Source organism: Antrostomus carolinensis, unplaced genomic scaffold (genome assembly GCF_000700745.2).
Source record: "Antrostomus carolinensis isolate BGI_N321 unplaced genomic scaffold, ASM70074v2 scaffold12420, whole genome shotgun sequence".
Classification (NCBI taxonomy): Eukaryota; Metazoa; Chordata; class Aves; order Caprimulgiformes; family Caprimulgidae; genus Antrostomus; species Antrostomus carolinensis.
In genome coordinates this window covers 67,433-80,840 of record NW_010287823.1, presented here as the reverse complement: position 1 = coordinate 80,840, position 13,408 = coordinate 67,433, and the positions used below count along the sequence as shown (strand labels likewise).

Here is a 13,408-nt window from a genome sequence, read left to right as displayed (position 1 = left end):
CCAGGCTCTCTTCTTTTATATTTTAGTAGCACCAAGCTAGAGAGCACAGGTTACAGAAAATACACATTTCGTATGCCCCATCAGAAACTATAAAACTGCATCACAAATGGTTTTTTGAGTTTTGTTTCTTAGTTGAACATATTAAACACTGCAACTTCTTGAAAAGAAAATGGTTCTTTTTAAAGATTACAAATAACACAGTCTCAAAAAGAACCTGGAGAACAATAAAAGCATATTAGTTAGAAATGTCTTTGCATTTTGCTGTAAGTGTTCCTTGACAAGCACATTTTAGAGTGTTTTTCAAAACATACAACAATTAGTTAAAAAGAAACCAAATGTGTATTTCTTCTCGTGTTTTTGAAGTTGAGCCCCAATGGAAAGCAAGAGAGGTACTGCATGAATAAAAGCACAACGGGGCATCTTCATAACATATACAGGGGGAAATAATTTTACAAGTGCTGCAGTAAGTAATATTAGTAAAATAATCAGTGATCAGTGTATTAACAGGCAACCAGAATATAACGACACAAAATCAGAACATAGTCAACCTAATTGAAGAATAATATGCAATGTAGGTATGGATGAAACGTGCACAGAAAGCCCACTTGTTTTCATTATTACAATAACAGAAATAGTAAACCTACAGATTATCAAAGCTACTTGACTTCAAACTGCTAATTTATAATGCTGCAAAAGAGGGGTCTTCCTTGTGAAAAGGTCAGAGGAACAGTAGCATGGCTCCAGTTTTCCTCCAAGTTTCTTTCCTTGCTAGTTTCATGTTCAAGCTTAACGTGGAAGGCTATTTCCACATACCATTTTATCAGTCCTCAGTTATCTCCGTGTCCCAACAGGCCCCACTAAGTCCTTGGTGGCAAAGAGGAGAGCGGACAGACAGCTCTGCCACACTCTCCCAGTGCCCACGCAGAGCTCTGATGGGGTTACAGGGCTGCAGTGTCATTGCTAGAGGGTCACCTTCCGTGCAGGATTTTATCTCGTGAACAGTAACACTTTAGAATTGCAGGGCCACACGTTACCTACAAATAGCACAGCATTACTCGAATGGAAAGTAAATCAAAGTGACAATCACAGCCCACAACAACTGCCAGGTGCAGCCAGGTGCCATTTAAGAACACGGTTCCCAAGTATTACACACAGCAACTCTTGTCTACAAGCAGAATACCAGCTACTAACAAACACTGGCCAGTGCCAGCCCTGGCAGGGATATCGCACAGTCTGATAAGAAGCACTGACACATTACGGAGGAAACAGATCCCTGTTTTCCTGGGGAGAGTAGATCCCAGTGTGAAGAATAAACACCTCGGTGAGTCACTTCCCGTGTTAGGGACAGGCAAATGCACAGTCTAAAGGTTCAACACTGTCATGGTTTAGGGTGTAACTTTTCATAACAGCAAATCAGAGAATGAGTTTGGGGTGCCCTTAGGAAGTGGAAGCTTCTGTGCCACTGTTTGAATGCTGCTGGCTCCTCCAGGGTCAGTGCCTGCACACGCTGCATCAGAAATCTGGGTTCAACAGATACGTTTTCATGATCCTCAATCGTGACAATTAGCTCATGTGCTTCTCAAATGTGCTTCGCATTTTATCTGACCCAGTTCATTATTGTTCCCATGACAATGAAGATAAGGTTAAATAAGGACATTCATATACAAAAAAACTCCAGAGCTTCACGTTGCTTGTGTGTTTGTATTCTCAAGATATGATTACTGCCTGGTTAGAAGGGTTCCAATTCAACTACCAAACTGGGATCTTATCTTACAGTGACTGTAGTTTCTGAAAAGTAAACAGAAACCACAGAACAACCCCATTGTTCATAATTTTGTTTTGAATATAGAAAAATAAAATTAAAAAAAAAAAACCAAACAAGCTCACTTCAAACCATGAAATTCCCTCTAGGAGCCCCTGTACAGAAATCTTTTTATCTTTATCAGACCAACTGACAGTAGAAAAGTGCTTGAAAAGGAAACGTGAAACACATTGTATAGAAAAAATTGACTGGAATAGGATGAAACTTCAGGTTATTGTATGTTAAGCTCTGGTACAGTAATTCAGTAAGGTATTTAAAATGACTCCTTTGTTGTAGGTATCACCCAAGTCTCGGGAAAAGTACTTTGCTGTGCTTATATACCTTGCTATTGTATTCAACTTCAGCTCCAGTGGTGAAGAGCTAAAATGCTAACTCTGATAAACCACCAGCCTGGGGTGGCACTTTATCTGAAGTAAAACAGACTGACCAAGAACCGAGACATCCCATTTCTCAAGTAACATTCTGTGGCAACTGTTTGCAACTATTCACTTGTAAATATATTTTTCAATAGCTTCCCTAACATGCAGAAACTGTGTCACAAATTAGGACATCTGATGATCTGCAGAGATCTGATGACTCTGTCCCATCCCCTTTCTGCAGCACCAGGGTGGGTATGTCCCCGGGGTGCCAGGCACCCCAGGTCACATATTCCTCAACTGTGCATATCTGGCAGAAGTGGGAGAGATACATTCCCAGTTTTATTTCTGACAGTATAAATGTTTTATTTCCTTTCATATGGCAGTCACATTTACAAACTAATTAAACATCCTTTGCTTTGCCCTGACCCATCTGCCTTCACTAAAACTGTAATTCTGCTTGTATTTTTGCTGTGCCAACCGAATTCCTATTCCTTCCTGGCATGAGGTCATTCCAGGCAAATACTAATACGTCATCTCCTTTCCCTCCTGTCACCTGCTACTGCAGATTCATATACAGGATTCTGTACACAAGCACTGTGGTGAATAATAATATCGGTCTGAGTCATAGTTTTTGTGGAAATGGCAGACAGGCAAACCCTTCTCAGCCAGTGGAAAGTAATCAATTTCAACAGCAGAGAGTTTGTCCAAATGCCTTTATTACTACTACTTTCTTTAAAAAGTATAAAAATAGGAATATTTTAAATTACTCTAGTGTGTACTGTTTTCAACGTTCATGAGCTACAAGCTCTTAATAATTAAAAGGCATTTTATCAGCAGTTGCATTTTTTATTAGTGAAGATATGTTTCCCATCAGGGTAACAAAACCAACAACATTTACTGAGACAGTGATTACAATTTCCTATATTAACCCAACAGGGAAGAAGGCATCAAACAGCCCTGTCATTTCTTTCTCTAGAGGAGGAACTTTCTAAATGCATTACCAATAGTCACGGAAAACTGCTTCAGAGAAAGAGTTTTATTTACACTGTAGATAAATTAAGCCAAAAGTTAAGTGGCAGCGTCTGTGTTAATAAGAAATGCATTTGTAAAACATGCATTTATAAAAACGTGCAAACAAGCAACAAATTCACAAGCTTTCTAAAAGCTTAGGATATTACAGCTTTACAAAAGAGATGCCAGTAGTGCTGCCACTCGCAAATAAATGTGGGTTTATGAGACTAACTTTTCAAAGCCTAGATGCTTACGAGGCACATTTTCCCAGCCTTTTAACACTTGTTTTTAAAAAGTAACTCTCCAAAATAGCCATTGGGTCCTATTATCCTGCAGAAGGAAGTGGGAAGTGTGAACCCAAACCCTCCCGACTCCATCCAAAATGTAATTATTTAGAGGCCTTAAGGTATCACAGACACAAGTCCGTTTATATGGAAATTCCTCCTCTAAAAAGAGACCTGTAGAAACTTCCTGATTCAGCAGATAAAACAACATGTAAACTCATCCTGGCCTGCCTGACCAGCCTGCAGTCAGATCTCTCGCCACCCTCAAAATCAGTACTGTGTAGCAGAAAAGTGTTCAGGCTCCTGAATGTTTGTTCATTTTAACAGTTTTAACATTTACACACTGGAGGAACCCTCCAAAATTAAATCTACAGGAGACAGGGTTGGCTTAATAAGATAGTTTCTTACCCTTTTTATTTCTTCCAAGTATGCAGCCACACTGGGCTTTAAAATTACATTACAGTATTTCTTCAACATGAATTAAAAAAACCAAACCAAACAACCCTGAAATAAAAAGGAAAAAGTGCTCCTAAGTACCACTAGAAAGTCATTCTAAATAAGCTAACATTTTTCAGAAAAAACAACCAGAAGCTTGTATTCTTAAAATAGACGTTGTTTAGTAACAGGACGCATACATGGGGGAGGCAAGTGTGAGGAGTCTCCTGTCCTTCTCTCATTGAAAAGAGAAAACCTCTGAACCACAGGAAATAACACAAGTTTTAGAAAATCACAGTGGTATGAGTGAAAACACTTCAAATAAATCTGTAAGCCCTCAAAACGATGTTAAAGGACAACAGATGTTCTTCCCCCCATTAGCTCATTCGAAGAATCACGTACTCCCTAGGAGAATACATTTATTTGCATTGATTAAACTGGGGATTCAGATCCAGACTCAAACAAACAGAGAAACTGAGAGGAATAGGTTCGTAAGGAATGACAAGCTGTGCCTGTCCTCTTTTTGCTGGGGGAAAAAAAAAAAAAGCCTCCCTGAATATGTGAATATAATGGAAAAATACAGACCTGTGAATATACCTTTTCTTCAGACTTAATAGCTTCAAAATGTAAAACAGAACCTACAAAAAGGCAAGTCTTAAATTTAGGCTGAAAACTACTTTCAGAATGAATTTTTTCTTTTGCTGTGTTTTTGTGATATGTGGCTGACATACCGGTGCCTTGCCTGATATGCTGCCAAAATAAAATACAATCATCGTTATAACTCCTGTCATTATAAGTCAATCCTGAAATTAAATCAGCAATTCAGATTCATCTTATTGCCAAGTGTCCTTAAGCAGGAGCCTTTCCCCCTAACCATCTCTGCTAGGAAGCACCCCTGTTAAATAAAAATGACAACAACACTATAGGCCCAGATACAGCCACGAGAAACTAAAATGACACAGGGGTATCAAAATCCAAAAGCAGAACCTGCCAGGCTTCTCTCAAGTCTGTAAGCAGCTACAATGCCAGACATCATCCTAAGAATTGATTCTTTTATTCACAGACTCGTTAGGTAAAAATCATCAAGAAAGCTGGGAGCAAGGATCGAATTCCAGCCCAAGTCATTAGGCTAAAAAAAAAAATTAGCTGTGATTAGGACACTGTTCCTCATTTCTTCCACAAGCGATGCACCCCTATCAGAAGTGATGGATGCTCCTTGACGGTCCTTAGCAAAGATTAAGTGATGTGGCTGAGGACCTCTCCTAAGTTTAGGAGCTATGGATTTGAATCTTCTCAGCCAAAGCCAAGCAAGAACAAGTTTATTGCATCTTGGGCAAATTCTGCAAACCTGCTGGAAAAGTAAGCATGGAGATCCTACCCCCACCAACACCATCTGGAAGGACGGGAGCAGCGCCTGTGACTTTGGGACTTGTGTACAGAGCTCCCGTGACAGTCACGGGGGTGGGGATGCTCTGACAGAAGCTTTGCACTGCTGGATGAAGTTCCAAAATCCCCTTTATATTGCTACACAGCATCTTCAGTGCCGTAAGCTTTGCAAAACACTCTGTAGCCCACAGAGCCTCTCACAGCTCTTTAATCTTTCACCTAAGCAACAGAAGGTTTTTCCTTTCTTGTTGCTCTCCTGCTGTTATTCTCCCACGTATATTGTTGCACCTGCAAGCCCAGGATTATTATGGCAGGGTCTCTGGGAACCTGGAAATATTCCCACTGGTGGAAGATTCACCCCTTCTTTACTCTCTCTTTCTTCCCGCTCAATTGCAGCCTTTGGTTTACACTAGGGGGGCAAATAATAGCCTGAATAAAGTTTACCACCAAACCAGTATGCAGCACCTGCCGTGGATCAAAGCCTGTTCTAATCGGCACTAACTGCATCACAAGCAGGAAAAACCCAACAGGGAGTTTGGGTCCAGGTGAAAACCAGACACTTACTAAGGGAAAGATATTATGGGGGGATTCACCTGCTGCATTGGATCCAAGTGAGCCCAACTAATTTGAAGCAAGTTCAGAATGTCAGGGTTTTTCTGTGTTACCCCGAAGATCAGAGAATCACAGAATTGTTTAGGTTAGAAAAGATCCTTAAGATCATAGAGTCCAACTGTTACAACTGTTAACCTAACACTGCCGAGTCCACCACTACCCCATGTCCTGAAGCACCACTTCTACGCGTCTTTTAAATACCTCCAGGGACGGTGACTCCACCACTTCCCTGGGCAGCCTGTTCCAATGCTTGACAACCCTTCTGGTAAATAATTTTTTCCTAATATCCAATCTAAACCTTCCCTGGAGCAACTTGAGGCCGTTTCCTCTTGTCCTATATGTTGTTACTCAGGAGAAGAGACCAACACCCACCTCGCTACAACCTCCTTTCAGGTAGTTGTAGAGAGTGGCAAAGTCTCCTCTCAGCCTCCTGTTCTCCAGGCTAAACAGTTCCCTCAGCTGCTCCTCACAAGACTTGTGCTCCAGACCCTTCACCAGCCTCCATTGCCTTCCCTGAGTTCCAGCCAAAGCTCTCCATTCAGCCAGGCTGGTTGTCTTCCCCTCCCCTCCAGCTCATCTTTCAGTGCATGGGGATGGGCTGCTTCTGCACCTTTAAGATTTCCTTCTTGAGGAGTGTCCATCCTTTCTGGACTCCTCTGCCCTTCAGGACTGCCTCCCAAGGGACTCTGTCAACCAGGATCCTAAACAGGCCAAAGTCTGCCCTCCAGAAGTCCAAGGTAGCAGTTCTGCTGACCCCCCTCCTTACAACTCTTTCATTTTGTGATCACTGTGCCCAAAACAGCCTCCAACCATCACAAAATAAGCTGCTTCTACCATTTTTTTCTCTGCATTAACATTATTTCATCACCACAATCACCAGTAAGAGCAACTAAAATGGGCTGTAGCTTAAACAAATTGAATTAGTAGAGAAAAACTGATTTGCAAACTACCTTCCTCTCATAACTTCAAATAGCAATTACAAACTTTGTTGTTGTGAGAAATTTAACATCTGACGGATAGCACAAACCATAGTCTTGAAGGCTGAACAGTTTACAATGACCTGAACACAGCAGTAAAAATTTTATAGCAAAATACTTCACTGACACAAACAACTCTGGACCCTCTTTCAGCTTCATCAAAACCAAAACTTCTGAAAGCCAGGAAATGTACCATGTTAAGACATAGCCCATATGCTCCTCACCCAAGAAACAAGAGGAATTATCTGCAAACACAAGAACTGTGGTCACTAGGCAAAGGGCCGTGTTATGAGAGCAAAAATAACTCTGGCAGTGATGCAAGGGAATCTTGGGAATTTTGCTCTTAACATACACAGGACTGGGACCACCATTCGTCTCCATCCCCACTCCTGCCTGCTTGGCCCCACGCCTCCCCAGCCTCCCTCTTTCTTTCTCTTCCTCTGTGGGATTTTGCAGGGTGCAACTGCAGCTTCCTGTGCCACAGACTTTAATAATTCTGTGCTGGCAATTTTGCAGTAGGTCCCCACTGCTCCTGAGCAAAGAGCATCTACCCATACAGTTTAGGAAAGCCAGGTCCTATTGCTAGGATTAGCATTTTTAGAAAAAATGTACTAGTACACTAGGAAATATCACAGAGATGAAAGTAAAATACTGGCGCTGAAAAGAGCAAACAACACTGTGTGTCAAGTCTATAATCTATATTTATAAACTATGGTTAAATGCCACTGTCTCCTGCTCGACCTCAACCACCATCCCCAATCCAATAACTTATACCAGCGATTTTATGAACTATGATTTCAAATCTAGTATGTTGACTAGAATTCGTTAATATGCATTTAACAGTCTACTGTATAATAAAAACCCATGAGTATGTGTTTCTATAACATTAAGCAGCAATAAGTGTGTCAATGCCCTTCAGTGTCTTCGCAGGAGCAGGGCAGGTAAACAGATACATTTTCACTTCTGAGAATGAGGAAAGTAAAGCAAATATGCTTTCATTTTATATTTGATTTGACCATCGCTATCCTTAAACACAGAAATGTCCTACCTACTCTCTACAATTTTTTTTTTTTAAAGTGACTGACAATTTTTAATCAATTGTGTATTTTTTCCACAAAAATGTTAATTAAATATGAATTTTCAGACTGGTTTAGAAACGACATTTAATCATTATAACTAGTTTCTTGGAAAAAGGCATTCAAAATAGTTCTGCGGGTGAAAGATTCAACAGAGCAAAACCACAGTACTTAATTAAAAGAAAAAAATCTAAAAAGGAGTTTAAAAAAAGGACATTTGAAAGCAAATTTCATCCCTCAACTAACCCAAGAAATAATGAGAAAGAAAAGAAAGGAAAAAAACCCCCAATGTTACATCTGTATACTGATTGTTCAACAGTCTCAACATGAACTGGGTGTCAGAGACATTTAACAGAACAAAAATAATAAATACCAAAGTTCAGAAAGCATCACAGTCTTTTGCTAAAAAAAAAAAAAAAAAAGAGTCAGAAATATCAGGTTTTCCATCAAAATTTATGATTATATTATGCCAACACAACCACAGCATTATTTATAGACATACTTATCAACTATTACAATAGGTAAAGCAGAAGTTAATAGACTATATGTGTAGAGAGAAAAACCAGTTAAAAGAAACCAGTAAGTTATCAATAAAATAAGAAAGGGCAGACCACTGAGCCAGATTTAATTCTTGTAAAATATATTAGACAACGGAAAGGAACTGAATATTTGTGTCAATTCCACAGGCCTGGAATAACATGCTACTGAAAAAACTGAATACTGATACAAGATCTCCTGGGGGATGTGTGGGTGAGAAGGTTCAGAGGTCAACTTGAAGCAAAAAATCAAGAGTTTTGGAGTATAATTTGCATGTTTACAAAATCACCTAAGCTTGAAGTTGAACCCATAATTTGTGTTTACCGTTCCCATGTAAATTCTGGGTAGATAATACTTAAAATATTCTAACATAAATGTATACCAACTTTTTATGGTGCATCAATTCAATAAGAAAAAAACTACATCCAAAATTTTGAATAATTATTTGGACTACAGGGAAAATCTTGGTCCCACAGAGGTCAAGAGCAGAACTCCCTGGTGTGGTTAAATTCCCAGTATGGTATGGGTAAGATGTATGTTTAAGATACCCATACTTGATTGTGTAAATGAAAAAGCCTAAATGTCAACTCAAACATCTAATAGTAAATGGAAACTCATTCCTTGAAGGCATATTCTTCCACTTCCACACACAAACAGAAAAATAAAGATCACAGAAACATAAGGCAATAAAAAAACAAACCAGAAAGCCGCAGTTTGAAGACCAAACTTTTCTTTACTTCAAAAATATTTCTTTATATCCAAATTCCAAGTTGTTGTACTGCAATAGGAATAAGCAATCATAAATTTAATTTCTCTTGATCATTTGAATCCCCTGGCAAACTGAGCTCAGGCACAACAGCTGGCTTTCAGTGATGACCTTGGTTACCTAGTCTTCTGTCTGGGTCCATTACAATGCAAAGCAGTCAAGAAATAAGCCTCAGGGTCATGTAATCCATTTTCCACCAAACTGAATTGCCTCATGATCCAACATTATCCAATAATGAATGAATTTGCCCATGATCCACCACAAGAACTCTTCAGAGTATATGTGGAATTTTTTTAATTTTCTTTTAAGATGAACACACAAAAGTATTGCAGTTACATAACTGAATTTGCTTCTTAAAGTTCTGTAGAACTTAAGGTCAGCTTGCTAGTTAATAAAGTAGAAAGCTGAACTAAAACTGACAGAAATTGGAGTACTGCAAATGTCTTTTTTAAGCAGGAATTATGCCTTGGCTGGAGCAGCTGTTTTTCATTCTTGACCTTAAAACAGGACACGTGAAAAACGTACTTCATCCCTTCTTGCTTGATGATGTTACAATCCAGCAGTTAAATACTGTCTATCATCTTTTGCATACTTCAGTCCATTTGTACATGGCCAAACGATTTGAAAACCAGCAAATATCACAATCACAATTTAGTCACTGGTAAACTAACTCTTAAAAGATTTCTTAGAACTAAAATGCGGCACCCTCATAATTAGGTAGTGGGATTCTTCTGCATTGGTTGCACCAGAAGATTGCTGTTTTAGTAAGTTTCAATGATAAACACTTCAAGCGGGAGGTACTGGCAGTCGTCTTACTATTTCCATAGCTACCTTTAGATAGGCTTTAGCCTGCAAAAACAGAAACATATATTTAGTACCTTTCATTTTCTATAAAAATAAATGTTTTACATCTCATTAGGTATCTGTTCTGTTACATACCTTCAAAGAAAACCAAAAATGCTACAATAAATAGGTTCAATTTAGCCAGTTTTGCGTTCAGGAAAAATGATGCATTAATACATAAAATAAGTACAAGCATTATTTAAAATATTGGAGGGGTGTAAAATTTAACTTCGGTATTATTCTGAGAATAGAACTTGACAGAAAACTTGTCTTAAACAGCAAATAGAACCAATAATCTTCTGGAGGATAAGTGCTGGGAAGGAGAGACTCTTTAGTCCCACAGGTACTATTAATTATAAACGTCCCTCACCCTGATGATTGAGATGCACTGTGCACAGAATTGAGATAAAGAATCAGAAAAAAAAATTACTTTTTTTTTTTGAGATAATTAATTCATTATGGACTAAACTACAGTACTGAATTTCCTATACATACATTAAAAATTATTTACAAAAAATATATATATATTTCCAAAAGACTGAAGTGGGTATTAGAAAGAACTAATTCTGCAACATTAGAATCCATACAGGAAAATCTCTGCCTCACACCAACCTGTGTCAGATACCATCAGCTGCAGGGCAGAAGAGCACGGAACTGTAAGACTATTGGCAGCGACCCAAATAAGCATACTTTATCTCTGCAAACATGACACAGCTAGGACCATGATCAGTCTAACATCAAGTATTCATAAATTTAATGTCAAGAGACATGTATAAAAACACTGCCTAAGGTCCAACACAGAACAAATCACAAAATGAAACCAAATAATTCCTGTACCAAGTTCAACAACTTGCAGTCAAAATGGAACATGCCTTAGAAATGTCTCCAATCTTGATATAAAGATTTTTAACTACAGAGTACCTTTGTGCATGTTTATATCTCTCATACATTGTTCCAGAGGTTGATTACTTCCATTGTTAAAAATGTACACCTTATCTGTAATTTTAAGTTGTCATGCTTCAGTTTCCAGCTGGTGCATTGTGTTCTGCGTTCGTGTAGTACAATAGGAAACTGCCCCACTATTCAGCTTGCTCCTACTCAATTAGACTGTAACAAACTACTTCTTCATAAGTCTGCATATAAAGTCCACATTTACAACTTTCCCTGTGTTTCTGGAAGAAATCACCAGAATATCCCCTACTGCACCAAACTCTCCTGCCTCCTGCAGCAATCTTAGATGGCTGTAACCTCGAGTTAGACTTTGCATCCCTGATGAGCCTTTAAAATAGTAAGCAAGATGTCAAATGCCTGAGGTCAGAGCCTGAGGAGCAGGAAGAGAAGGTCTGTCTCCCACTGGGGCCCCCACCACCACCAGCCACTGAACCAGGCAGCAGCCTTTTGCAAGGCCAGGCACCCCTAATGTCTCTCCTCTCTTCTGGGGTTTGCTTCTGGCTTGTAGGGTTTTCTTTTCCAGCACTCCCAGCCTCAGTGCCTCATAGCCTCAGTGCTCTCATCACCTTAAAACTTAAGTCATGTAATAGATTAATTTCTGAGTCTGTAAGGAATGCAAGACACCAAGCAAGAATAGTTTTCTCCCATATGCGTGACTTTGTGGCAAGGACTACAGAATTTAAGTTACAAGCATGAAATTCAAACTTCTATGGGTAAAACTGAAGTGCAGTTGGGTAGCACAGCTGTGCTCACGTGCAACACTCACCACACTTAGCTATTAGTTCCCTGGGTGGTCCAGCTACTGCCCAGCTAGCCACCTGCCCAGATGAGAGGTAATGGACCAATTTGAAATAAGGTGATTGACTGAAGCCAAGCTGCCTTTGCAGTGAAGTGTTCAACTAATCAGTGTAGGAGCACTATCTTGAAGAGTCCCACAGGCAGCTCCCACTTTGCACAGAGTAATTAATGTGTTTTAATAAGCCAATTAACAACCCGCATGGAAAATCTGGTCCCTTCTAGAGACAGCCCAGGCTGCTCCAGAGTTGACCAAACTGTACACAGAATTATAAATACACCACAGAAATTGTTCCTGCAGGTGCAGAAATAGTAACATAGGACAGTGGGTTTGTACATAGTTAAGAGAGGAGACATTCTGTACATAAATAAAAATAATCAGCAGCAATGGATCATGCCTATGCTGTAGTAGTCCATGGACTGTGGACTAGCTGCACTGTTAAAACCAAACTAAACATCAGTTTCAGGGAGTCTCATTTGATCCAGCCAAAGACGGCATTGGCAAGGGTCCCTGGAACACAAACTGCCATAAGGATCCAGGCAGCAACCAGATGTCCTGCTTGGGAGATTTGATTGCTTGTGTAAGTGTTACCCTATGTCAAGATCCCAATAAACTAGACTTTCTCCCCAAAACACTGTTCATTAGTATCTTGGCAAGAATTTTACAACGTACACTAACTCTAATTTGCCAAGTAGCTGACCTGTCACTTCATAACAGGAAGTTCCTGGTGCGACTCTTTGTAACCAGCATGCTAATATTACCTAGCCCTAATATGATCAGCAATCGGTCTTACCTGCTAAGCATCCTTTTTTTATCTTCCTAGACCACTACTCTACGTGTTAAACAGAACAGTATCTCAAATATGTCCTTGTAGAACTCTACTGTAACCTCTCTTTGACAAAATCAACTGTTTTGAGGCTTAATTTCCTATCTTGGAACATATCATATGAGTGAGGACCTGCCTATGACAGCAGTAATATACATCAACATACGTGAAAGGTCTAAATGAAATCTCAGTGATTGTCAACATACCCTTCATCACATAAAAACAACCCTACATGTATTGAACATTTTCTCCTACTCATGATCTTTTCCATGTGGCATCTATAGATGGAGAGCACAGCTCAGTTCAGCTGTTTAATCCGTCATTACTAAGCAAAAGAAGGTGGGTTGCAACTGAAAACTGTGGGGTTTTAATTTTCTTCTTGAGTGGCAAGCCAGAGGAGAAATTGAAGGATGAGTTCTTATTCATCACTCACAACCATTTTCATTTTAATAGGATAAAAGTGAACTTTACAGATCAGCTTTTCCCATTATGGTTTGGAAGCTGTGAAGGAATGGTTTATAGAATGTCTTTCTAAAAGCATTTTTTTTGCAGATGGACAACTTTATATTTAACAGTAACATATCAGTTAGCTGAAAGCCAAACATTCTCGCTGCTTTGAGAGGATGAAGGAGAAGTGCCCAGGAAGACAGAATGCCCTAAAACCAGACCAGACTTGTTCATTATGAACACTGCCTAGACAGGGGCTGAGAGCAGCACTGGTGAGGGC

The 13,408-nt window shown here is 39.5% G+C and overlaps 1 protein-coding gene across 1 annotated transcript in view; it reads right to left on the bottom strand.

The window, feature by feature from the left end:
* Window positions 1-10,051: 10,051 nt before the first annotated feature.
* NUBPL (NUBP iron-sulfur cluster assembly factor, mitochondrial) overlaps window positions 10,052-13,408 on the bottom strand; it is a gene marked incomplete at its 5' end in the record, with an annotated part of 69,926 nt that continues 66,569 nt past the window's right edge. The window contains one exon of the mRNA XM_010164405.2: window positions 10,052-10,114. Coding sequence (XP_010162707.2) covers window positions 10,052-10,114 — 63 coding nt within the window. The remainder of the gene's footprint in view (window positions 10,115-13,408) is intronic.